General features: G+C 43.1%; 1 protein-coding gene across 2 annotated transcripts in view; it reads right to left on the bottom strand.

Annotated features, from left to right (window-relative positions):
* Positions 1-13,852: 13,852 nt before the first annotated feature.
* Positions 13,853-27,290, bottom strand: part of SKI (SKI proto-oncogene) — a 108,447-nt gene continuing 95,009 nt past the window's right edge. For both annotated transcript variants that reach the window (XM_074161572.1, XM_074161571.1), the window contains 6 exons: positions 24,292-24,417; positions 23,696-23,811; positions 22,228-22,502; positions 20,964-21,265; positions 18,918-19,148; positions 13,853-15,848 (listed from right to left, as the gene is read on the bottom strand). In XM_074161572.1, coding sequence (XP_074017673.1) covers positions 15,660-15,848; positions 18,918-19,148; positions 20,964-21,265; positions 22,228-22,502; positions 23,696-23,811; positions 24,292-24,417 — 1,239 coding nt within the window. In that variant the 3' untranslated portion in view covers positions 13,853-15,659. The remainder of the gene's footprint in view (positions 15,849-18,917; positions 19,149-20,963; positions 21,266-22,227; positions 22,503-23,695; positions 23,812-24,291; positions 24,418-27,290) is intronic.

The following is a 27,290-nucleotide window of genomic DNA, read 5'->3' as shown; positions in this document are numbered from 1 at the left end:
TTTTTTTTTTTTGGGTGCAGTTTATTTAGCACCTCTGCAAGATTTAACATGATAACTCTTTAAATCTTAGCACACTACTCAGAGAGGTAGAATGTCATTAAGGTGTCTGGTAAACAGATGTTCCAGTCTTTACAAGCTGCTGGGAAAGTGCATCATTCTGAATAAATACGGAAGCAGCTGCAGTTTTGGAAGCTTTAGTTTCCTGAATAGATACTCTGGACATCTATTCTACTTTGGCTATTGTGGCTGTGGTGATCTAAAGATACAAGTAAAGCATAGTTTACAGTAATAGACAATATCTTTCATTAAACCAACTGATAATATTAGAAAAATAGACTCACTTTCAAGCCGTTAAATCCTTCTTTGGATTTATTAATACTTCTACAACTATTGCACCTAGCTCATGAACGTACATAATGCAGAGGGAATCTTCTGACAGTTGAGTACATTTTGTGGCGTTCTCTTACTAGTTTAGCTCCTGTAAAAACCATTATGATAAACAAGAGTAGAGGTCTTCTTGGGAGGGTTTCATAAAAGTGTTGATGATACAAAATCCAGAAACTTGCAGTAAAATCAGTATTTAACACATTGTCAAAACTGTCGGAAATTAGGTTAGTGAAAATGAATGTGTATACATCTCAGTCTGGTTTTCCTTTTTGGAAGGAAACCATTAGTACCTAGAAGTAATAGATCAGGACAGTTTGCTGTCAAGATTCTCTTTTTACTGGTAGTGAAAAGGTGTTATGTGCTTTAATAATGGTGATATACATCTCATTGCTGCCAGATCACCCGAAGATACCTCAAAGAGCTGTAAGGCTTAACAACAGAGTAATTCAGCAAGTTTATCAGAGGAAGGTGTTTTGTTTCTGGCTTTTAACTTGAGACACTTTAGGCAGCTGGTTTTCGGAAAATGTAAATAGCTGAAGCTCTTATAATTACGTTAGCCAAAATTAGCCTTAATTAATTATTTTTAAATAAAACTTGAAATGGGCATTCTGCCCAAGATCATGCTAGAAGATTGCAAAATCCAAACCAGAACTCAAGACTCTTCCTTGAGCTCCCAAAACTGTTACGAGGTTTAAATGAAAAATACGCAGGGAGAAAATAACACCTTAGTGGATGAGTCTTAAGACATGTTCTGTGCTGCAGCACACAGGATCAGCGGGGTGAGCTAAGTGGGGATTTCCACTATGAGTAAAACTCCTGCTTCTTGGAGGTGTAATTCAGGCTTTTTCATTATCTGATCTCCGGGTTGGTTCATTCTTTTTCCATGTAGCTGGCTATCTATCATATTTGACGGAAAAATTGCTATGACAAAATGCTAAAAGCTCTTGCTTTGGGCTATTTTTAATCTATTGTAGGTGAAAGATCAGAATGCATTTTTGGAAGATTTATCACTTGTGGTGTACTGGGTAGGATAATTGGGAGTTGACAAACTACAGGACACAAGATTTAAACCATCGACCTCTGACATTAAGAGTCATCAGAACTGTATGTTATCAACTTTATGTTCAGGAGTTAAAGGCTTTGGTCTGAGGGAATCTCTTAAATGCTTAGCAGAGGTACAGGAATACAGTCCTTATTCAATCTTTAAGCTTTATTGTTGGTATTCAGTAGTTAAATCTCTCAGGCCGTTGTGGATTTTAGTGCAGAATATTTGTAAGCAGTCTTTACGTCTTCAGGTCGTTTGTGCAAAATAACACATCTCTTTTTCTTGGAAAGGGCGTAGTTACTTAATGACAGTGCAGCTTGAGCAGACTCATCCTTTTTTGCTGATCCTTTAATAGTCCAGTCTTTCAAACTACTTCCCAACTCTAGGATCTCTGTTAACTGTGTCCATTTCTGAAACAAAAGCCCTGATAAAGCAAAAAAAAGGCTTTGGGATGTATGAAACACTGTTTTCAAATCAAGTATACACTTCAGTGTTCTGCTGAACTAAGACCCAAATTTCTGCAGTGCATCATAATGCAAGAGAATAATAGGGGGAGGATGGCTGCCTGCAGCTGCTCCTCTGCCTGTCTGACAGATGTCATCTAAAACACTATCAAGCTTTTTTTGAAAACAGGGAGGAGAGGAATGAAGAAGAGAGGGTGAAGCTGGTGGAGTGGAAGACGAGTTGAGAAGTGAAGGCTAAAGGCAAGGACTTAGCTTACTGCAAGTTGAGGCACTGCTCTTGACAGTCACCAGGCTGGAACCTGTCCCACGTAGAAGATCGCAGTATTTCATTGTCTATTGCTGTCTTGAGATTTTTCAGGAGTGTGTAGCTGACTAGCTGACCCTCCAAATTCAGATACAGGCTCTATGCAATACTGGGTACTGTTCATGATGTTCATCATGCAATGCGTGCTTCCTAAATTATACATCATTATGAGGGGCACATAACCAATTAGTATATGGATTTGTTCTGCATGTGCGAATCTTTTCTTGGGCTGAGAAGTGTCATACAGAGACTTGGCTGACGAAAAAAAGAAAACAGTTTAATCTTAAATTGTAATTGTCATCCTCTGGCTAATGATAAGCAATATTATGGCCTGCATATCAGCTGTAATTAAGCAGTAAAACACAACAAGGTGTATGTTACAGAGAGATAACGCAGTGCTTAAGAGCCAATGACCTGCAAAGCACATTATCTCACAGCTGCACGAGCCCACCAGAGTCAGTTTGTACATGTGTGGTAGCAAATCCACTGTCCTCTCCTCCCCTGCCTTCATTCTGCTTTTCAAGGTGCAAAAATTGTAAAGGATTTTCATATTACTTGTTGTGTCATATGACTTTTTAAAAAGCTCCCTTTTTATGTTAGTCAACTTCTGCACACATAATAAGCCAGTATGAAACACTCTAAGTTATCATTCACTGGAGTTCTGGGAAATTAGCATCACTTAAAAGGAGGCCTTTCAGTGCTTTGTTAGACAAGTGTGTATGGAGTATGCAGGGAAGGACTCTCACTGATGGTCCAAGCACCAAACTGACAGCAACTCTCCATTTGCTCCAAGAGAGGTTTCATGTTGTTTTCGAAGGTAGCAGAGGGAGCTTTGAGCTGGAACATAGTGTTAGATGAAACTTGTTTCAAAGTAGAATTGATTTTTGGTTAGAATTACAGATTGGAAGCGTGAAACTTGTACTGTTCGTACTAAAGATGAAAACCTTTCCTATGAAGGTACCTTTGCCCATGTAAATGTCCTCTATAGACTGACCAAACTCTGACGCTGCATGAGTGACTGAATTAAAACCAGGGCTGACAGTGTGGCACAAGCACCAAAAAATTACACATCAAGAAAATGAAGGGGATGAAAGTGTTTGAGTCCTGTTCCTTTGAGGAGGAGAATGCATGGTTTCTGTTGTGTGGCGTAATGTAAAACTCATGTTGGAGGAAGAAACCCTGGTGAATGAGACCTTCCAAATAGTGACAGAAAACGTAGAACAGGATCAGCCCTGTTGAGTCCTCCCAGGGTGTTTCTCTGATCAGGGGAGAAGGTCTGCTAAAGGAAGAGGAGGTTGTGACAGGGAGAAGCATGTGACCCTTCCCAGTGGCATTCACATTTCCTAAGAAACTCCAGGAAAGAGGGCCAAGTGCAAGTATCTTTGTACCAAGTTTTAATGGCATATTCTTGGTGCAGGATGGATGTGTATTTACGATCATAGGCAGATACTGTGAATGTTTAGTCTTTGAACAATCAGATACATGTTGTGAGGCTATTTCCTTATGTCACCTCTAATGAAACTTTGCAGGGCAAAAATCTTTGTTGATGTTGATCAAATTTTCAGTTTAAGCATCATGGACATGGATCTACTGCCTCTTGGTATTGGGCAGCTACGTATAATTGTACAAAATTAATATAAAATAGAGTAGATCAAATTGCTTAATTTTGTTCCTGTGTAACAGTCTGTCTCACTTATTTATTCATGTTTTTTCTCCCCCCAGCCATACAAATTGAATTCCAGATATCAAATTAGAATTGCGCTGTGATCTTTGTAAACAAACTACTGACAATTTAGTCTAGCAGAGTGAGAAAAGAAGCAGTAAGCTGAGGCAAGAAGAGAAGTATTTTATCTAATGTCTTTCAGCCAGTAATTGCCAGAGCAAAATATGTATTTTTTTGGTAATGTTACCTGTTGAAATGGGTGGATACTTATTTTAGCCAAATGCAAGATTTCAGCAGTATGGAAGGGCAGTCCTCTGGTAGCCTGAGTTGTACTATACATTGTCAGAAGCAGAGATAGGTTCTTAGGATTTGAGTGACGCTTAGCCTATCTGGACCCTGACTTCACTTGGATGTCCTAGATATTACTGTATTAAAAATATAAATATATAAAGGTGGGCTTATTATAAGAACACAGAGACAAGGCAGAGGCAACAGAGACGGCTGTCTCTTCCTCCCAGTCCTTCTACTGGGTGAGACTGTTTCTGATTACAGCTGTAGCACTGTAAATGCCTGCTAGATGTCTGGTGATAATCCATTCAAAGCAATTACAAGGCATCCGTCACCAGCAGGGTCTGAGCCACAGGCTTCTTATCTGGGAAAATTGATGGAAGAGAAGGGGGAAGTGAGGGAAGAAATCAATGCCTTTCACCAATGTTATCTGCCAAATTGAATTAAGCAGCATGGGATCCCTGCTTAAACACTGTGAGAGTCAGAGCTTAAAGAATCTGTTTATAGTAAGCTCAGTTCATGGGCAAGGCAGGTGGGGGAGCTACACTTTACTTCCACTTGCTTGCAGTTTCTTGGGCATCAACTAACATCAGTGGGACTTGTGTGTGCAAAAGGAGTTCAGAAGTTAACCACATACAGAACCTTTAACCTAAGAGCACCAGTTCCAGTTGTGAACCTGTATCTGCTTGCAGTCGTAATGTCTCATTCCATGTTCTTTCTCTTTTGTTGGTGTTGCCGAAAGTATCTCATTGCTCACTGCATCCCAATTTTTACATGGCAAAGGACTGTAGAGAAAGCAACTATGGTGTCATAAGCGAAGATACAATAATTGCATACTTCAGAGGCAGTACTAGTAAAACTCTATTGCTTAAAAATGATGCATGTGTTGAATCTTTTGGCAATGCAGTTGTACTGCAGAGCACGTAATCCTGTACCGAGATCTACTGAAAGTCAATGGGTCTTGAGTTCAGGGGCTACAGAGGTTTTGAGTGGGTTTTTGAATATGCAGGAAAGGTACCTTTTGCTGTGGGGTTTGGTGTTTTGCTTTCATTAGTGTATCTGCTTCTCGCTTCACTTACTCATGGGTTGGAAAGGTAGGTAAAGTAAATTTGACTCCTTTATGTCTAACTGGTTACTTATTTTTGCAAAGCAATGTTGAAGTCCAGGAGCTACATTTGGGAGTGCTTACCAGTATTACCATCTGTGAAATGACACTTTCTCTTACTGGGCCTGCAATCGACATTGCAAAGGCCACCAGTACATCTGTGGAGATGTTTGGCAGGTGCTTCCTACTTGGTATATGAACAAATAAGGATGTAGATCCATATATACAACAGCAGGGAGACTGTCACTAGGGATGCTGCAAAAAAAATTCCATTTGTACTAGTTGAATCAGTTTAATTTGTGGGCTGCATGGCCAACAGCTTTGTTAACGCATTGTGTATACCTGGTTTTATACCTTGGCCATGTAAAAGGTAGGGGTTTAATGACACTTTTTGACAACTAGCCAATACAGGAGCTTCTGCAGCTCAAGCATGTACAGGTCTTGGAATTGAGTCCTGCTGACAGCACGTGTAGCCACTCTTGTTTCATGAGCTCAAAACATCAAGTAGGTGAACTGGGTTTATAAATTTCTGTTTGTAAGCTTTCTTCCCAGGATAGTTACGATCACTCAAGCTTATGTTGTTTACCAAAATGAGCAGATTTTGGAACAAATCTGACCTCCTTTGAAGCCGTAAGACCTCATTTTCCTTTGACCGATGGGGGGTTCCCCTTGTCCTGTGGTTTTTTTCTCTCACAGTTCATACAGATGGGAGATACAAGAGTAGTCATTCGGGCAAATGGTAGAAGGGCCAGAGGACTGGGATAGCAGTGCCAGAATAGGCTCTGGGGAAGTACTTAAAAGCATGAAATTCTCAAGGTTCCAGATTAAGGGGCTGACTCAGCAGAAAACAAATACAAAAGTAAATTCAAAAAGATGAGCCAGAAAATGCGGAGACGCTGCACAGAACAATTCGCCTGAATCAGTTCAGCCCAGAGATCTGGGGAAACTTTTTTCCCTCCCAAATAAAAGTGTGTGGGAATTTGCATTGCAGTCAGGTATACTTAAAGTGCGCATAAGCCATCTAATAAAAATTCCACTGGAGTGTACGTCATACAGCTGTGTTTTATTATATTTGTGCTCTCTTCCTACTGACAGTGCCTTTATAACTGGATTACTCACATATCATCATTAACTCTGACACTCCTGGGTTTTTACTGCTTCCCTGGTTCCTATCATCTTCTGCAAGTTTTATCCCTTCCTTGCAGATGTGCCAAGATGTATTTCTTTAATATCTTCTCAGCAAATGAACGTGGGAGCGTGTAAAAAGTAGGGTTTGGGTACCATGGGCAGTAAGAAGGGCTCTCATCATTTCTGCTGGAAATCCCTATCAGGCCTCTGCTCTGCTCCCTGTTGTTTTCCTTTTGCTCCAGCTGTTAGGTATGAATAAGGGGTGCTGCTCCTGGCAAAATGGAAATGACACAGGTCCGGCATTGTTTAGTCCTAGTTTTGATATTTTGTAGCCATTTCTTTCAGTTGTGCTCCATATTGTAATTTACTATGTATATACCCTGTTCAGAATGAGCAGCTCTAACTCTGTGTGTGTGTTTGTAGTTTTGGTTTGGGTGGGGTTTTTTTGTTGGGTATTTTTCCTGGTGGCTGAATAACACAAGCTATTAAATAAGACATGGAGATGTTTTACTTCAGGCCTCAGAAAATTCGATTTTTATTTCTGATCTTCAGTAACTAGTTTGAGCTTGGGTCAGTTCTGTTCACTTTGCTATTGATTTTTTTCCCCCTCATTCTTTGTTGTTCCTGTTTGAATGAAAGTTCTCGAGGGTAGGGGCTGTACTCACTAAGTGTTTGTAGGGAACTGAGCACAAAGGGGACTGGGGCCTCTATTAGACTTTTTAACTATTTCCACTTTGTGAAATTAAGTGGAACTCAAGGGGTACTTGAGCATACCAAGTTCTGTGAGTCAGGTTTCTGTGGACATTGCCACCTTTAGCTGAGCTCAGAGTATCAGTTGATCTCAAAGTATTTTTATTGTGCTTGGGAAGAACGGATCCCTGGGTTTTTGGTTGTGGACTGGGCTGCAGCTCACTCAGCCGGGCTCGTTCTTAAGCCATTCGGATTCTCGGTAGGAGCCTGCCTGAGGTGCTCAACACGTTCAGCGCTTCCCACTGGAGAGCCCAGTCTGCAGGAGCCCGCAGGGAAGCGCAGCCGGCGCTCCCTTCCCTGTGAACAGGGAAGTGGGGAGGGTGGCAGTGGGGTCGGGATGCGAAAATAGGTTAAAACCAACCCATTGACCAGAAGTGAACATACCTGTAGGACTTCCTGCAATATAGAACATAGGTTTTAATTGTAGCAACTATGCAACAGCCAGTATATGCGAAAACATTCCCTCCAGTGCTGTTCCCTTCATGCGGCTTACACTGAGAATGTGGAAAGAGAAAATACTGTGTTGGCACTCAGTGAATCTGTGCAGTGACAATGGGAACGCACTTCTGGTTTTGCAGGTACTCAGAAGTGTTTGACTGGGTTCATGTCTGATTCCTAGTATTTTGGTTCTTATATTAAGTAAATTAAAGTTTTTCTGGCAGAATAACTAGAGTTTGAACTCAAAACCCAGTTACCCCCTTACTCACAACCACAAGACAGCCTGCCCGGTCTGTCTTCCCAGGCCATGTCGTTGCACTCGGAGTTCGTTGGTGACAGTGTTTTCAGCCTCTGCTCTTAAGACCCATCAATCCAAATCTGGTTTTATATTTTGTGTCTGTAACGGGAACAGCATGAAAAGTCAGTCACTCTGAGAAGAGGTTGAATCGTTGAATTTGAAGCAATGTCAAAGAATTTGTTTCATTTTCCCATTTTCACTCCCTTAATTTGCCCTGTATTTTAAAGAGCAGTCGTTTTGCTCTGGTTCATCTGTGCAAACGGGCATTTCGGGTGACATGCGGATGAAGTTAAGAGGTAGCGATGGCCTCTGCGTGAACTGCAGCTGCATCAGTGCAGGCACGTTGCCAAAGAAAGGCTGTGAAAACCCAGAAAAGGTGGGGAAAACAGAGTAAAAGAAAAGTGACCATGAGTGTTTTGGACATCTTAATTTCTTGCTGCCCAGTTAGAAACTCTTGACAGGCACCTGACTTCGTGCCTTTGGAAAATACGGCTCTTCTCAGTGCATCCCCAGCTGTCTGTTAGACTCACAAACCTCTTCCAAACACCTCATTTACAATGTCAAATTAAACAGGCGTCCTTGATGCACAGCTGTAGCTGGCAAATTAGAAGCTCTGGGGCTTTTTGTGTGGTTTTCAGTTTGCCATATAAGCCAGTTAGCAAAAAAAAATAAATGGAAAATTAATAGTAATTTTGAGGGTCCTTTCAAGTTTTTCCAAAATTGAACCCGTAGCTCCATGGGGATCTGTGACAGTCATCTCGAGGACACAACTCCATCTGAAAGAGTTGAGTTCAGGGCAGGCAAATGAAATACAGAGTTTTTTGCTTTGTGTGTTTGTAATCTAGGTCAGTGAAAGGAAAGCTCCTAGAATACCGAGTAGCCAGATAAATTTGGGACAGCTGAAAAGGGATAGTCCAAGAATAAGAAAGGTGTCCAATGGATTCAGGCAGCAGAGATTTCCATACGTCAGGCCAAGCTTTATTTCCAAGTTAGCCTCAGCTAACTTTAGAGAGAAACTAAAACAAACAAGGTTTACTCCTAAATTCTTTTGAAAACTGCAGAAGCGCTGCGTCCTTCCTACCTGAGTTGGCAACTGGCACTAACCCAGGGCTGGTAGAGGTGCAGTTCTGGCTGTAACGGCACAAATACCATCCGTTCTCTGGGGGAATCGTCATTCTCCTTCCAGGAAGGGCTTCTCTGGGACAAACCGTCCGTTTGCTGTTTCAGCACCGGGTGGTGAGTGAGCCTGAAGCCATTTGCGTGGGGTGGAAAAATTTGTATCTTGTCTTTGTCTCCTTGCATAATACTTTTGAAGTGTTCTTTTATCAGCGTAGGGGTAGTAAGATCTGTATCTATGGGAATTTGGGTTAATTTGGGTTAATTTACTGATTTGCAGTAGAATGGTAAATGAAGTTTTCCCCTATTCCTTCCTAATTGAAGGAATTCTACTATTTCAAGTAAAGAATATGAGCTGGTGAATTCTTTAGAGAGCTGGGAGTGTGACTCCTGCCCCTTGTGATAGGAGAACATCTTCCTTTCTTTAAAGCCATTTTGCTCCAAAATGGGATATTTCCAAAGATACTAAAAATTTCAAAGAAAATGCCAATGCGATGTGCTGACAGAAACACGGCTGCTCTTCCTGGAAGTGCCCGGCGATCTGGTCTCTTCAGACCTATTTTTTTGTGTACAAGATCTGTGGAACAAAGTTACTTGAAGTGTGTCGCTTAAGTGTATCAGAAAACTTAACAGATTTGTCAGCTGTATACTTTAACTACATAGAGGAAAGTTATTTAAACTTTTGGGTTTAATTTTAGAAACCAGCTCATAGTAACAGATGTACAGGTGAAAGGATGTGTATGGATTGTATATGGGGGCACAAGGTCTTTTTACAAGTGACAGATACGGACCATATTTAGACTTGACTTAAAACCTTACTGGCTCCACTTGGTACCAAAAATGGGTGAAACCAGCATTTTGCTGGCTTTTGAGGGCAGGAGTCACTAACGCAGTTGCGTCCCATTCTTTAAGGCTTTAGACCTGCCAAAAATACAAGCGCAAGTTGAAAAAGCTGGACAGCTTCTGTGCGCTCCCTTGGATGTATGGTTAGAGTTTGCAATTCCCGGTAACAGGGGGGTGCGGGGAGAAGCGGCCAGTGGAGAGGGGATGCTCTGGGGTGGGCTGGGAGAATTCACCGAGAGCTTTGTATTGGCATGACAGGCTGGGACCATCTGACAGATCCCACCTTCCACAGTCAGTGGCTCAGCCCAGCTCTGCCACTGCCCGCGTCCAGGGGTAGAAACAGGAAACAAACCAAGCCCTTAGAAAGCAAGGCGGCAATGAGTCAGAAATATGAAGTAGAGATTATTATTTTTTTTTAAGCCGTTCGATCAGTCTCTGGCTTTTCCAGTGTTTTACAAGGGCATGTTAAGAAATGTACCAGAGCTGTGGAAATTCTGCAGCCGTTTCTCAGAAAACCATGACAGAATGACTTTAACATATGTTTCCATCTTCTGCTTTTTGCTTTTTTCCTCTCTTGTATTTCTTTTTCTTTGACCTGGTACAAACTTTTATATGCTTACAATTCTCACTATTCAAAAGAAATTCCACTTTGTTGTTAGAGTTTCCCCGCGAAGGGGTGTGCATCATTTCCAATTAAATTCCCGTTTCCCTACAATATTGTCAGGTGCAGCTCTGCGAACACCCGGCTGTTTGGTGGTGCCTCCGAGGGACAGCCGGGAAGGGGCCGTCTCCAGCCTCAGGCTGTTAATGTGTGAAGGTGATAAGGTAGGTGTTTTGGTTTTGGTATGTCAGAAAGGATAAAACATGGCAGGAAATGACAGTGTGGATCAGTTGTGTGTGCGCAGGTGTGTCGCAGAGTTTCTGTAAGTTTGTGGTGTTAAAGTACCTCTCGAAGCCCTGAGCTCCTGCAGAGGAACCCGGTGCTTCCTCAGACACCTGCACCTCTCCGACGGCCTGAGCCGCAAGCACAGAAAACTCAAAAAACATCCCATATCTATTTATTTTTTTCTGGACAAACAATTTTATTTTAGGTAATGCGTCTATACACTGTACATTCAGTCACTGTGGTATATAAGCATAGCTATTTTCATACATAATCTCATAAAGTCCTTTATTTTACAATATTATCTGCTTCAAGGGGAGGGGATGTGGAAAAGGGGGTGGAAAAGGACTATCAAGGTACACAGCGAAATAGATAAATATGCCAAGCTTTTTTCTTATTTTTTTTTAAATCAGGCATTTATAAACAAGAAAGCATACATTACTTACATAAAAATAGTTCTAGAATAGTAGAGTAAGTCATAATATTGTCATTAGCAGCAGCATAGGAGAGACCAGGATAACAAAAATGTGCTGAAATGCTATTGGCTATTATAAATGTAAAGATTTATTTTTCTTCAATTGAAAAAATGTCATTTCTGTGAATTCTTTTGATTTAAAAAAAAAAAAAACAAAACACAAAAAAAAAAGAAATAACAACCAAACCAACAAAAAACTTCCTCTAAAACACATGGACTGATGAGAGGGCAGAATGGAAAGAAAATCAACCTTTTGGTAATAAAATACTTTACAGTGAAAATAAGGACAATTCAAATGCAAACGATGGCGAAAGGTTAACCCACATTTAAAACTTGCAAAAAGATTTTCTTTTGTTTTTCCTAACGACAGCAAAGGTTCTTCTTAGTTAAAAACACAACTCATAAAACAAGACAACTACCAGGTAAGAAAGTTTTGAAAAAGTAAACACCATATACACTTATAATACAACAGTGTAAAATGAAAAAAAGTATTTACATGTTGAATTTACTTTTAACTTTTTTTTTTTTTTACATTGGCTAGTTCTGTTTGAAAAGCAGAATATTATGTATACTAGTTAGCTGCTCCATAGATATGAATGTTATTGCTGTTGGTTTTTTTTTTCCCTTCGTTAAGTCTTCTTTCAGTAATAGAAACAATGAGTAATTAAACTGAATATACAAGTATTAAGTAATATATTTTTAAGTACAGGGAGAGTCAACAGCCTGTATGAAACACCTCTTCTCCCTTTTAACTTCTTAAAGGAAACTAAAGAGCAGATGAAATGAGAAGATGTGACTGTAATTCCCACACTCGCGGACAGGAGCGCGACTGGAATGCAGCAGGGACTCAACAGTAAGTCGAAACAAAAGCAATTCCACCTGAAGGGGCCAACGATTGTTTCACCGAGTGTTGCAGACACAGAAATTACACACAGAACTCCCGCACCTCCAGCACCTTCAAAAGATTTGTTTCTCTAAAGATTCCCACCGTTTTGACAGCCCTTTTCTAAAATTAGTGTCTCTGTGGCTGTCTCCTGACAATTTTAAAATAAATTACATGCGCAGGAATTTGGAATTAGAAATAAATTATATATTCTGCAGAAATATTTTATTGTTAAAATGCATTTAGCAAAGAGAATATGATTTAAGATAGACTCCTAGCCTTTAAACCTCCCCTGTTGCTAAACTGCTGGTGTGGAACGTTTGTTCCCAGTCTTCTTGCCCCTTATTTAATTGTACTGATTTAGAACATACTTAGTTCATAGAAATGTTTTTTCTAGGATGTTCTACTCCCATGGATCAAACACTATTGAGTCTTAACCTCAAACACTGTGAAATTCATTGCCATACATTACATTTTATACTATAATCACCGTAGTGCACGGCAAAGGAAGAAACCACGGCTTTGTAACCACAGTTAGAACTCTCCAAAGTGAAGTTACTTCTTGCCAATCTTACCCCCTTTACCTGTGAAGCAGTGGTGATGCTGGCTGGCTGGGAAAGCTATCTGCTATTGATAAGACTATTTACTGTTCTATTTTTTTCCTTTGAAAAAAATGCAGATTTCATTAATTTTGGAGCATAAAAGCATCATATGCACAGAAGAAATTGTGCCAGTGACTGCATGTGCTTCCCCAGACACACGGGAAAGAAAAACTATGTCACGTGCTGCAGGTAAGTGGGACACTTTCCCTGTGAAAAACCAGAGCCATTTTTTGTTGAGTCGTAAGGGACAGGCACAATCAAAGAGCAGAGGAAAAGAAACCCAAACACGCACGATTTCCAAAGTAAGGCTTCAAAGAAGCTGAGGGGGGCAGGGGGGGTGGGAATACATTTGTTCTATGTGTAATTTCGTGACATGGCAGCACAGCACACGAGACGCTTGAAATGCACAATGATCAACTAAAGCTAAAATTATTTAGTTTCCCTTGAAGAAATAAGTGAATAATACAGATCTGGAAATCATAAGGCTGAGAACATTTTTATGCATACTGCATAACAAAATAAACCCTTTACATAAGACAGTAATAATGCCCATTAATGAATATACGTATGGCAGAGATTTTAATTCCATGCATATGATTTAATAATCGCAGAAAAAAACATACAAAGAAGAAAAAAAAAAAACACATTAAAAAAACCTGCTTAAGCATAATCAAAATTCCTTTTGCATTGCACTTTAGAAGAGGAGATCTGCCTCTAGCCTCAGTCTCCAGCATCCCAAACACAAGGGCAAACCCCTGCAGAAACGGACAGGTTCCTGTGATTTACTTGGTACAACTGGTTCTTGCTCCCAACAGTTTTACATTGTCCCAGTAATTCTACTCCTTTCATATTTCTTCTTTTTGTACCTAAAACATATATATGAACTTCTTTGTTAATGCTCACAGTTATTATAATGGTTATTATAATGGTTTCAAGCAAACAGCTCTTGTTTAAAAAAAAAAAAATAATCTCTCTAATGTACTGTAAGTAAATACTATAATTTTAGGATTGGAAGCCGCTTTCTGTCTACCGGGAAATAATTTTTAAGCTTACATAGTTTGCATTAATGTCCAAAAGCAAATAAAGATTACTGGAAATAGGTTTCTTCGTTTAGAATAACTTCTGTGTATGATGATGCATAGGGTTTTCTTTTTTTTTTTTTTTTTTCTTTTTATTCTTTAAGGTAAAAAAAGTGTCAGCATTGCCTATATAAGATGCTGAGAGGAAAAATGAGCTGGAAGGCACATCTGCAGCCCCAGATCAAATTTTCACTTCATGCTGATAAGCTTGAGTGTGTAAGAGGTGAGTGTTTACAGGTGAAAATCACTTTTCTCTTGTTCAGTAAAGCACCAACTTTATTTGTTGAGCACTTGCGGGAGCGTCTCTGCTGCTTCCCAGCTCCCCGGGGACGTGAAGCCGGTGTGGGACTGGACCAGCAGCGCACTGGGCTGGCGAAGTCGCAGTCGGTAGCATTCTATACCTGCTGAATCCTCCCTCTGCATCAACGCAAACGCTGATGCAAGGTGTCACGTGGTGGAAACTGGGCTGATGCTTTTCACATCTGTTAGGCAGGGGAGAGTCTAGAATGCTCAACTTGTAAACTTTAGAACTATGGAATAAAATGCAGAGTAAGATTCTGACAAAGTGCAGTTTTTTTTAAAAAAAAAAATCAACAACAACAACAATAACACCAACAATAAGACAAAGTGATGGCATGCTGCATTTTTATTCCGGGGCTGCGGCTTGGATCCCAAAATTAAAGTAATTTCTTTTTTTAAAAAACAAAAAAGTTTTTTTTTAAAAAAGATGTAGGCTTATTCACAGCAGCAAAAATGTCGTTTTTCTTTTCTGTAGTATCTGATAACGCGATGTTGCACTCTCCTTGGGCACAGAAATCCTGACTGACAGTTCATAATAAAAGCAGGTAAATACTGAATTTATGGTAAGATGGTGCAACAAAGGTGAGTCTTCCAGAAAACTGAAAGCTGAAATAAAAGATTTCAGAATGACTTTGAAACGCGTGTGTCTTCTGCTCGATTTTGCAACCGGCTTAACAGATCATCCAGTTCCTTCCTTTATTTCCTTCTTTCTTTTCCCAAAGCTGAAGTGCTCTTGGATGAAGTGAGTCTTTTGAACACGTCGATGAAGGTGTCTTCAGAAGAGATGGCGTGGTCTGGTCTGGTCTGCACACACCGAGGTCTGCAACGTCTTCTCCTCCCACCCCCGCTCCCACCCACCCCTTCACAGTCCTGCAGCTTCCTTTCTTCTTGTGTTCGGGACAGGAAATGAAGAGAATTCTTTCTAAGGAAAAAATCAACTTTGAAAAGCACTCTGAAATTCTCGTACAGCCACGTGACGGGATTAGAACTGCGATGGCTTCCTAGATGGCTGGAAAACTGCTAATGAAATGGCATCATCACCAGAGGGCTTCTGCGTTAAGAATCCCAAAGCCTATAACAAGTCATTAAAAATTGTGCATCGAAGGTTTTTTTTTTTGTTTTGCTTTTAAAGGTTCATTATAAAAATCTTGTTAATTTTTTAATACCAAGTCTGTGTAATGAATTATTTTAAATAGCTTATAAGAAAAGTTTGTTTGTTTTTAAATTCCAAAATGTTCCAACAGGCAGAAGGGCAACACAAAACCACTGCCATGCTCGCCTTTTACTCTGATTTTAGTTGGACGATGCTGCTTGCTTCGAGTTTGCCAGTAGAAAATTTGCTGTGGACTTAAAAGTATTTTGTTTATAAACACTTTGTGTTTTATAGGCACAGTAAGATGTTGTGCTATATGGATTGGAAAAAAAAGAGGCGTAATTCAGTGCTTCTGTTATAAAGAGTTAACGTTTGCCTTCCATCTAATAAGAATCCATATTGATAGATCTGTGTGCCAAGACACCACTACTCACACATGCACTTACACACGTTCCCCACCCGTCCTCCCTTACTGTGCATCAGTCTCAGTCTGAGGGTGTGTCGGAGGCGGCTGGTCAGTTCTCGAGGGCGCTCGCTGTGTTCTCGCTGCTGGGTTGGCTGCTGGATTTAGGCCACAGTTGTTCCTGAAGTTCCTTGACTACTTTTTCCAAGTGTTCCCGAGCCTCCCTTTCATGCATCAGGTCAGCCCGGAGCTGCTCCCTGTCAGCCTCTGCGTGCTGAAGCTTGACCTGCAGGTCCTCAATCTAGAGAAAAGCAGAGAAAGAAACATAACCAACTATTTTACTATTTCAGTTCCATTGTGATTTTTGTAGACTGTACCACAGACCATTCACAAAGTGAGAAGATTACGTCAGACATAAGACTATCAAAGTTGAGGTGAGGAAGGAATTCCCTTTTCCCTACTTTTTTTTTTTTGCACACGCCGCTGTACAATTATGCAAGTGTGTTGCATGAACTGTTTAGCTTTGACATTCTTAAATATTTCTGGTGGCTTAAGTTCCAGAAAGGAGGGTGAAAAACAGAGCAGTTAAGAGCGCCTTAGTGTAACAGAACTCTGGTGACTGTACTTCTTAAAGCATCACTATTATTTCTGCACGCAGACCGCACCTGGGCAGACTGTACTACAGGCTGAGTTTGCACAGGTAATTGACTGTCAGCTCTTTTACGATAGTTATTGATAGGAGTGACCAGAAACAGCCTCCGTTGCCTGTGGAATAGCCTGCGGCTCAGCGATAGAGAGCGTCCAACGAGAGCCCTTGCAATACCCTCTCACGCACAAGAGCCTTTATATCCTGCACATGAAATTACAACCGTGGAAATTAGCACCGTTTCACCTCTGTCGTAACTTTGCACAGAAATGGACTTAAAGAACTACATGTTCCAAATAGCTGTAGAAGAGAGCACTTGCTGGGATCTCACAGTCTTTTTCCAACTTAGAGCAAGAGCCACAGATGGCCTCAGCCTCCCCGAAGGCCTCAGCCGTCAATCTGCCTGCTTCTCCCTTACTGACACCGGGGGCAGAGAAAAGCCCCAGGATTCAATGGTGCAAACATTAGAAAAACTGCACCACTTTGAAATACACAATTTTAGGCCACAAACAGACAAGATTAGCAGTTATCAAAGATTGTTATTTAACAAAGGAAACTCCTACGTTTTGGGCTAACCTGAAGGCTACCCCACCACCCCATCCATAGTTGGATCTCAGGATCAAGGTAAGAAGAAAGGCCTAAACCACACCGAGATTAATATTAATTAATTAAGCAATTAATACTTCAAGCTGCCACAAAGACATTTACACCCCTGAAGTTGTCTTATTTCCTCTCACGCTTGCCTGGTGCTCGCCCAGACTCAGCCTGGCTAGAGAATTGTGGTTTCCTCAAAAATAAGAAGTGACAAACACAACCGAAGTGACAAACTTTGTGTTAAAGATGAAAGGATGCATAAAGCTTGATTTTAAAATGTCTTACACGACTTAAGAACTGAAGTCATACTGACATCTTGTAAAAGTCAGGCTTTGAAGTTACTTAATAGAAAAATACCTGCAAGGCGCTGGTTGGCGGGGGTGGGTCGGGGGGGGGGTTACTTTTAGCTGCATTTGCTCTTGCCTTTCCCCCCCCCCTCAAGTGGCAGCCTGTGCCGGCACCGCCCAGCGCAGCAGCTTCGCTCGGCTTCTGTTTAGTCTGGACACCTCTTATCAGCGAGACATCCTGTGATGCTCGGAGGAAGCCCACATCATTTCCTGCTGCGGGGCTCCTGGGCAGACACGGCTCATACTGGTACAACTGGAACCACTCCCCTTCCCGTTATTGAGCCCGGCCTTAGAAGAATTTCTGATTGCCATTGCTTTTTTTTTTTCCTCCGCTCCCCCCCCCTTAAAGTAACCACACCAAATATTTGCAGCTCGTGCTTTAGGCGTAACCACACGTGTGTGTGTGTTTAACAACACGCGTGGCAGAGAAGCTGCTGTGGTACCCACGGTCTGTCAGAGTTCCTGTTGCCATTACTGCAGGTGTGGTACAACCTGTGAGTTTTACTCCTGCAGCTGGGACACCTGTGTGACATCTGCACCTGTAAGTGCTACAGCGCTGCTGCAGGAGTTCAAATTTGGGCAATCGTGCCTTGATTTTCAGAGCCCTTCTGTTGCTAACACTGACCCTTGTCTTTTATTTACACAGTTCTCAGGCAGGCTTGGGTGCTGGGGCCAGTGGTGGGCAGAGGGGTGTCAAGCGGAAGCAGGGCAGAGCAAACCCCCCCCCCCCCCCCCCCCCCCCGGGAAGAAAAGGAGCCTGTGGGAGAGAGGCTGGCTCTATAGAGCCCCCCTCTATAGCAGAGGGGGGGTGAGGGGTTATGCTGGGCCTGGGACCATGCCCTTTTATAGGAACGGTCTACTGGGCAACTGGGATTGTTTTATTGGAGGAAGGGGACGGCAGGGCGGGCAATGGATTCCTCTCCAGGGCTGTTTCTCAGGAACTCCAGGAGCTGTGGTGGGTCATTTCAGGGGGCCTGGAAGCCTGGAGTTGGCCTCGCACTCCCCATGCCCCCCGACACCAACACAACACGGGACTTGGGGATGTGCAGCCTGAGCTCTTGGCTCCCTGGGCTTTGGAAGGTTTAAATAAGCCTCAGAATCTTTTATTACAAGAGAGTCTGATGCAGAGAGGGCGGGGAGGGATTTTTTAGTTCTAAAGCTTAAAGGATAGATGTTGCTTGTAACAACATGTTCCTGCATTCCTAGAACTTTCATTGAGATCAGAGCGGAGTCTTTTCTTAGACCTGACAGTTTGCTCATCTTGTGCTTTACAGCTGTAAACACCACTCCTTCCCAGCACTGCACTTTGCTTATTGAGGGGCCTCGGGTTCTGCTCTTGTTTTAAATAGTTCCTGTAGGTCTGGGCTGATTTCAAGGAAAAATACTATTAGAGAAAATGGCTCTGCCTAATATTTCCAGTATTGAAATGGATCCCTGTGCACTCACGGTGCCAACAGAGCATTAGCGGAGCTGAAATGATGTCTAGCATTTGTCTTAGTTCTCTGTAAGTGGTGATTTTCAGCTGACAAACGTGCACAGTCCAATGTGGAGCTGTGCGAGTGACAGCGGGGGCCCGAGTGCAGCGTCGGTGATGCCCTGCAGTGGGACGAGGGCTGTAAACTGACGGGATGGGGCAGAGACCTTGTACAGGACAGAGCTGGGCTTGTACCACGTTAGACAAAACAAGGGCACCGGCGTGAGAGGACAGACAACACCTGAGCTAACCCTGAGAAGTGCAGAAATCGCTCACTTGTTATCACACCTTTCCGCGCTCGGGTCTTACCTGGGCTGAGTACTTGGCCCGGAGCCTTCCCGCTTCACAGCCCTTGTCACACACCCGGATCTGCCTGGCTTGTTCCAGCTCCCTCTTCAGTCGTATCCGAGACTCATTGGCTTCCTTCATTTTCTTCTCGTTCTCAGCTCTCAGACGTTCAATCTCTTTCCTTAAGTTGCGCTTCGCCTCCGTCGCTTCTCTCAGTTTCTCTTTCTTGGCCACTCTGAGGAACTCCAGCTCCTAGAACACAGGAGCAGTTGAGTTGTGAGAAACGAGGAGCAGGGATGGAATTAGCACAAAGAAACAGAACTGTAAAGAGGGATCCAAACCAAATTCCCACCTTCTGTTGGGTATGACCGAGAAGGCTCGTCTAAACCTCATTCTGAACTTTGTGCAAGCTCTTCTCCTTTAAATCAACATGAGATCCTACACTCAAGATACCCTGAATTCTTGGATAATAAAAAGCTACACGCCACAGCCACAGTGTGCTTTGTCAAGCAAAATAGCTGTGACCATCTGTGACTGAATAAAGATGAAGTGCAGTTGGAGAGAGCTACCAGCAATGTGCTCTGCACCAGTCGAAGTTCCAAACAAACCAACTGTAAGGCTGCGCTTTAACTGAAGACACTGAAGATACACGACGTTACGATAAACGCCGTTTGTGAATGCCCTTTGTGTGCAGCGAAGCTGAACACGGACGGTTACCACTCGCTGAGGAACGCACTAAACCAGCTCCATTTTATCAAGCCCCCAAGAAAATCCACTTAAGGCAAGTGTGAGAAAAAAAACCAAATTGTGTATCTTCTTTCTAACTGGAGGCAATTCTGTTTTGCTACAGGTAACCGGTGTGTGTGGCCCTAAGCCTCCTGGCAACCAGCCACCGCACCGCTCTGTCACAGCAGCTGGAAAACTCCCGGCTAAAACCTGAAGCTAAATCGAAACCACGCTTTGCTCTGGGAATCGCCGCTCCCGCTGCCCAGGTCCGTAATAGGAGCTGCTCCCTTGAGATCCAAATCCAAGGGAGAGCCATTAATTGAAGTGATAATGATCAGGAACCTAGAACTACAAAGGAAGAAACTCAAGTTTTTAAAAAGCTGTTGTTAAAGGACACATTCATCGCAAGCACAAAGCCGTGCCTCACTGAAGGTCTGTCTCCTAAATGGTTAAATTAGAAACTCAAGTTCGATTTTTTTCCCCCAGCAGCAGCATTTCCTCTCTGCCAGAGTCAAACCCCCACAGCCCCGTGTTTCTGTTAAATAACGCTGCAGCCGGGTCATGGGAAATTCACTCTTTTGACAATCTCACTTCCCAGCCAGGCCATTGTTCGTGCAGCCCCTGGAAGCGGGGACACCAGCACCGTCTGTACGTGAACTGGGAACCCGCAGCCGCCCTGATGGCAAGTGGTGGCCAGAACCGTATTCCTGCTCCTGCTGACACTAATTCTGCTTCATCAACCACTGCATGTAATTCCTGCTTTAAGTACACATGGCGTATTTAGTTTAGATATTTAAAAATTAGCTTTAAATATATATTACTTATAAATATTTACTTTTAAATACATAAAATAAAATATGAAAGAAATGAAGCGTGGCTAATGGAATGCTTAACAGAGCTCCGCAGCTCAGCTCTTCAGCAGCGTCAGCAACTGCCTCTGTCCCAGGAACACCCTCCCTCGGCCGGGCAATGGCAGGGCTGTCACAAATCTTTTAAAACTACAGATAAAGCCTCCATAAGGACAGAAATGTTTCTAGTTCAGTGAAATTAAAACAAAATAAACTGTGCTGGACTAGGAGATTTTTTCAGTACTGAAAAGATGTTGATTTTGGTAACCATGGATTTATACCCCAAGGCAAAACCAGGTGGCAAGCTTAAAAATGTAGGAACGGTTCCTGCAGACTCTGGTTTCCCGGCTGAATTTACAAACAGTACCCCAGGAAAGGCTGTTGCTATTTGGGAAAAAGGAGGCAATTCTTTTTTATGTGAGCCCACCGAAGGGCTTCTACCTGGACGAGCATTTGGAGACAGTGGGAAGAGAAAGCTGCTTTTCAGCGGTACCTGGTGTAGACTGCGTTTGGCCTGCAAGGCAGCGTTGAGCTTCTCTTCCTGCTTCACTCTCATTTTAACAACTTCGTGGAGGAATTTTTCTTTGGCTTCTTTTGTATCGAGGCCACTGTCCAGGGCCTGCCTCAGGTGCTCCAGCTCCGCTTCCAGCCCGCTGCTGTGGGAGTCAGAGTGGGCCGCAGCCTCGTAGGAGCTGCTGACGGGGACCGGGGCTTGCATCCCCGGTGAGCTCATGTCCTTGGCAGAGCTGGACGAAGTGAAGGATGGGGAGGAGAGCGAGGATAAGGAGGAGGTGACTGAAAAACAGAAACATCGAAAATTAATCAAAGAATGTCTAAAACAAATATAACTCAAAATATGGTGAGGTCCTTTTGTACAGAGGAAATACTCAATATTGAGTGAAAAAAATGGAAGAAAGAAAATACTTGTTTTACACTTTGATACTTGAAATGAGATGAAAACGCAAACCTGACTGACTCAAGGGACCAACTTAGAATTTGCCTGAATTGTGACTTTGGAATTTATGTCACAAACAGTGTTTTCTCCATGGGTGCCAAGAAACAGATTTCTTCAGGGAAACCTACATGATCCTGCTGGTTTCAGGGGCTAAAATTTCTTCCTTTTGCATAAACTGCATGTCCTGGGTAAAGACTGAACATACTGAGGGCAGCAGCAGAATCATCTAAGTGACGTTAATGAGGTGACACCAGTGTCTTCACCTTTTGCTGAGAGGCCCGGGTTGGGAATCCCATTTAAGAACAGAGCGGCTCTTGATCTTTTATTCAGCTCCAGGGATGCGGCACTGAAACTGTGACCACATTCCCTGACACAAAATTCCACACTTCACGTGTGCGCGCTCTGGAATTTTTACGGGCTATTTGTGCGTATCCCACAGAGGCTTTTCTAGAAGGCTCTTGATCAGAGCAAACCGTCACTTTCCATGTGAACAGCACACACGTTTTGTGCTCTGCACAACACCTACCTGCTCTAATGGAAGACTCCAGGTCAGTGGACGCCTGAGGCTCCGGTGCTTCCTTTTGTCAAGGCACATTCCTCTCCCAGGAAAACACCCCCCAACTCGTATTCCATTCTTGGTTTTCATTATTACTTAAGGCTGTAGTTTTACATCCCAGTGAGGTATTGGGCTTCCAGAATTATATTTAATCACACCAGGAGTTGAACAGCCAACTCATGTGAATTACTGAGGAAAATCCAGCACAAATAAAACAAAATAAAGGCAGATGTAACTGTCACTTACATTCTTCCCTGGTTTCTACTTCAATTTCTGCTTCTGATTCCTTATCCTCTTCGGTGGCAGTAACAGTGGCTGTGACGGTGGCTGCTGCTTCTGGGATAACCGGGTTCTCTGCAGCAAGTTTCCTTTTCCGCGGCTGGACCGTGCTGCTCAGGGGCTCGCTGCTCCGCGACACCACGGTGGCACAGGGGGGGTTGCTGACAATTTTCTGTTGGGCTGGAGGTGCCAGTGCCACGTTGGGGGCCACGGCATTCTCAAAGCTTTTGTAGGAGTAAAAACTGTTTCAGAGGGGGAGACAAAAAGGAAGGAGAAAATAGTCATATTCTTGGCTTTAAAATGCTTCCCAGTGCACGTGTTACATTGAAACTGCACGACACTGACTGGAATGACAGTGAAGTTCCAATGATTTACACCAGGTAAGAATCTGCCTGTATCTGATTAGTGTTTTGCACTCATTTAAACACAGAGATGATTTATAGAGCTGATCTCCATCCAGTTCAGAAGGGATCATATTGGAAGTGCCACATATTCTAAGAGCACCGAAGAGATGAGATCTCCCAAAGTCTAAAATTTATAATGGTGTTTTGTCACGATCTTCAGGCGTTATTGTTTTACCCAACTGCACGCTATTACTTCTGTCTGTCCACAAATCTTTTGTAAACTCGGAAACGGCACTTCCTTAAGAAAGGCCACGGGAGTGCAAAAAGCATTTCATTTTTTGACACTGCACAGACCTGAGTGTGTGTATGTAAAACCACAGTTCAAAACCCCAACAAACCTATGTGAAAGGGCAGTAATAATATAATGTCAAATACACAGAATTTTTCAATAAGCATCGCAAAGACTGTCTATTTCTCCTGAACCTGCCGAAGGTGGGTTCTTTCCCAAGACTTAAATTGGCCAAATTTCTCACAGGGATACTGAGGGCATTCTCTGACACCAGTTCAGCCATTCTCTCCCCACCTGACTGAAAAGTCTGTTTAAAAGCAAGGATATGCTGCTAGGCATTCTTTTACTTTTTTATTTTATTTTATTTTAAATCAATCCCCACAGTTTCTAAGAAACTTGTTCATAAGGACAGCAAAATATGTTCTCCATAACGCTCCCTAGAAACACCTGGCCACTTTAGTCAAACTTTCCAAAGAAACCATTACCCTTAGGCAGAAATCTGGCACTAAGATTTTTCAGACTGAACAGTTCAAGTCTGGCGAAGGAACGTGTAATTGCCCTGACGCTTTCCCTTCTATCTGTGACACCAGGAGTCCCACCTATTACAGGGGGTGACTCATTCTTGTACCAGTTTAATTACATTCCTACGCAAGAGCAGACTCTGACCCAGAGCACTCAGCTTTCTGATGGCTCTTATAAGCTGAGGAGTCTCCCACAGCACCCCGGGTCCATAAAGCAACTCGCTGTCAAATAAACCTGCCCGTCTCTAACCCCATCCTGCCTCCACTTGGTGTCTCCTCACCTGTCTCGGATCAGTGCGGGAAGGTGGGTCGAGAGCTCTTTCTCGTTTGCCGATACAGCGGGGGACCAGGGCCGGAAAGCTGAGAGACGCTGACGGGGATGGACACAGCCAATACTCTGGGAAGGAGAGGAAAGAAAAACAAGTAAATACAAGCAATCTTTTAAACTAGAAATCACAACGGAGTGCTAGTGATGCTTTCCAGTACGCTCTGTTATCTCCAAAACTACTCCCCCACTGGTTAGGACCTACTCACTTCGGAGATTCCACTGGAAGAGGTGAATTGTACTAATGTAAACCCTCACATGTTCTTTCTTTGTCAATAAGTTCTATGTAGTTTGCAGAGAGCTCCTGAGTCTTTCAGGATTCTTGTACCTCAAAGGCACGAAGGAATCGCTTACTTCATTGTCACAACCAAGGTCAGTGAACACTGGGCTGGGAGGGTTGCACAGCTCAGTGTTTACCAGGAAAAGGATAGAAGTGTTATTAATTTAGAAAACATGGGCAAGTTCTCCTTGCATTTTCTCTTTTGGTTTCAGTAGAGGGATGCTACACGCTAATCTGATCTCTCTTTTGATTACAAAATATTCAGCAATCACCTTATTAGACGAACTGGATAAGGACCGTAACCAACTGGACTGTTTTTCCTTCTCAGTAGAAGCTGGAGATTGGGAAGCAGAGTCATCTATTTTGGGCTTTTTGGAAGCAGGAGGATCTGAAGAGACCTGAAACAAAGACAGGCAGGAAAAATCAAAGACAGAACTACCCATTTTGCAATCAGCTTAAAAACAGGTTATAAGGCAAAAGCAAATTTTGTATTTAAAAGAAAAAACATTTGAGTTTCTTCTGCATTTTTAAACCTAAGGAACAACAAAAGAGTGAAAACAAGGGACAGACACACATGACAGAATGTGGCTTCATTTAAAATACTTGGATAAAGTGTAGATGGTGCAGGAGTGACAGGCAGTGATGTGAGCGAGACATTCACACCACGCTGCAGAGAACTATCTGCCTTTTATTATTTTTGTATGCAGAAAGGTAAGGTTTAATGCGGTTGCTGAACTGGAAAGATTATTTTAAACGAGAACAGAACAGACTTTGTTATTCTGTTTGCAGTGGTTGTTATGCCGATGACTTCACTACCCCACAGCTGCAGTGGATTCTGGGGGTGCTGCCAAGAGCTGCTTTGCCTTTTCCACAAGTGGCTCAGCTTGGCCCATAAATCATCCTCAAGCATAAGAAAGCCCTTTGGCAAGCAAAACCCCTTTCCTTCAACACTGTGAAGGAATAAAATTCCTATAGTCCCAAAGTGGCTTGCAAAAAAATTGGTAACTACTGGTTTAACTGGTGCAGTGGGGATACCAGCTTGAAGCCCTGCCAGTACAAACACGTCTATCAGCAGGGAGGGAGAAGGTTCTGGACCTTATGCTGCATCACAACTAGGAACAATAAGTGAAACGCACCACCTCAGTTTCCATTCCTTTTTCTTTATTTTCTTTCTTTTTGCAATTCCAAACTCTCTACCTCTCCATATTCCCGTTCAACTTGGTTCTAAGTAAGGCGGCAGAACCATGCTGCAATAACTTGCAGTCGCTTATATTTACATTAAATTCTTTCATCCTTACACCTTACTGTGATTTTTGTGGGCAAACAAGTATTTATACAGGTGTGTCTGTAAAACACAGGCGTTTGGAGAGCCTGAAATGCTTCAAACCCGGGTCTATCTGCCAGAGAAAGAACGGATCTTATTTGCCAATGTCTTGTGTTCCGAAAATCAGTCCCCATCAAGGCATCTTAAATTGGGAACTCAGAGATGGCTTCACTTTACTTGAAAAGGACCCGAGGAACTGAAAGCAGGATTGTTAAAATGCCCTTCTCCAGACTCCCAGCGGACTTCCAGGCAAACCCAGCAGCTACATAACTAGAGCGATGCCACCCCTTTTGCACACCTTAATTAGGAGGAAATTATGACCTCATGTCCACGAAGAGCTGACTGCTCTCATGGAAGCAGTGTGGGACGCGGGCTGAAGGCGATGACTCTCTGGCTAATGCTGGTCCATCTGGCAGCTCCCACCACTCGCGCGGCGTCTCCAGCCCAGTGCGCACAGTAACGTAATCAAACCCAGTCTGGAGGTTTTAGTAAAACATTCCCTGGCACTCGGAGCTTGGGGCAGCTTTCCATATGTAGCAGATGAAGAAGAATGACACGGGTGTGTATATGTGTAACCCCAAGTACAAAATTAGCCCGTGTCGGTGCCAAATGCCAGCTTCAATGGATTTGCAGAGGATTCTTTGGGCACAGCTTCAGGGTCCCCCAGGGCTGACTCCCGTAGTGGCTGTGGCACGGTCCCTCCCATCGAACTCCACTAAGAAAAGGCATTTCTAAATGCTTTTTTTTTGTAGAAAATGCAGGACAATGCATTGGAAAAGATTTGTGTTTGCTTTCAGAGATGCTGTCTGTGCAGAATTAGTGACAGCATTAGAAAGGTATTTGGCAAGTGACTACTGATCCCAGCCCTATCCACTGGGGATGGTGAGCTGTGTGGGGAGGGGAACTTGGGGTGGAGGGTGGGGAGGGAAGGGGGGCTTGGAATGAAAAAGGCAACAGGTGGCAAGACTCAGCATGGAAACCCGTTCCTCCCCCCGACCATCCACGCTCGGCTCCGCAGAACATTCTGTCCGGGCAGGGCTCAAGTCCTGGGCATGGGACCCCCTCGGCCACCCCGCTCCCCCAGCCTGACAGCACCAGTAACCCCAGGGCAGGCATGAAAACAAGCAGCTTTGGGAGAAGGAGAGCAAGTGTCAGGTTTTAGAAAGGTTCTAGGAGAGAAATTTCAATAGAATGATCTCATTTGCATTTTTAAAGAAATCATGTCTCATCTCCAGCTTTCTCCACCGTCCCCCTCCGCTCCCTGGGAAATCAAGGCTGACGCCAAGGACCAGGAGGGCTCCGAGCACAGACCTGGGAAATGATGCTCAGCCTTTTGTTGCCAGGAGCCAGTATTGATCTGAAAACATGAGCTGCTGCTAGAAGAAAAAAGCAGTAAACAAAGTGTGTGCATGGGGGAAAAATAGGTTTGCCTTCCCCACAAATGGAAATGGGGTGAAAAAAGGGGGAGAGAGAAGCAGGTGCTAAATGGGGCGTTTAGATTTTTCTAACTTTGAGTCATCTCCCACCACAGGACTCCTCAGTGTTGCTAATAAACTGGTGCTGTCTGAAGCGGCAAAACACTTCAGCTGGACTCAAAAAAGTACTGCTGCCAACACAATTTCTGAACTGCTGTGATGACCTCCACCACTATTCTTTCCACCCACTACCCCATTTTGGTTACACAGATCAGCTGGTTGAGGCAGGAACTGCCTCTCAGAACACACTTAAAAAACCCCACCGTGTATCTCGGTTCCATTTTAACAACGCAGAAAAGCAGCAGCTCTAGTAGTTTCCCACCTGATCTATGAAACACTGAGGCACTACGTGTTGCTATTAACCAAGAAATGGAGGTTCAGCTCTGAAACTCAGGAAAGAGAAGGCTTCTGACTGCACCCATAGTCATTTGATTCAATCTGTGCTCTTGTACATCCCTCTCTCCTCGGCCAT

This window comes from Numenius arquata, chromosome 20 (genome assembly GCF_964106895.1).
Source record: "Numenius arquata chromosome 20, bNumArq3.hap1.1, whole genome shotgun sequence".
NCBI lineage: Eukaryota > Metazoa > Chordata > Aves > Charadriiformes > Scolopacidae > Numenius > Numenius arquata.
Note: the sequence above shows the minus strand (reverse complement) of the source record. Positions and strands in the feature narration are given on the sequence as shown.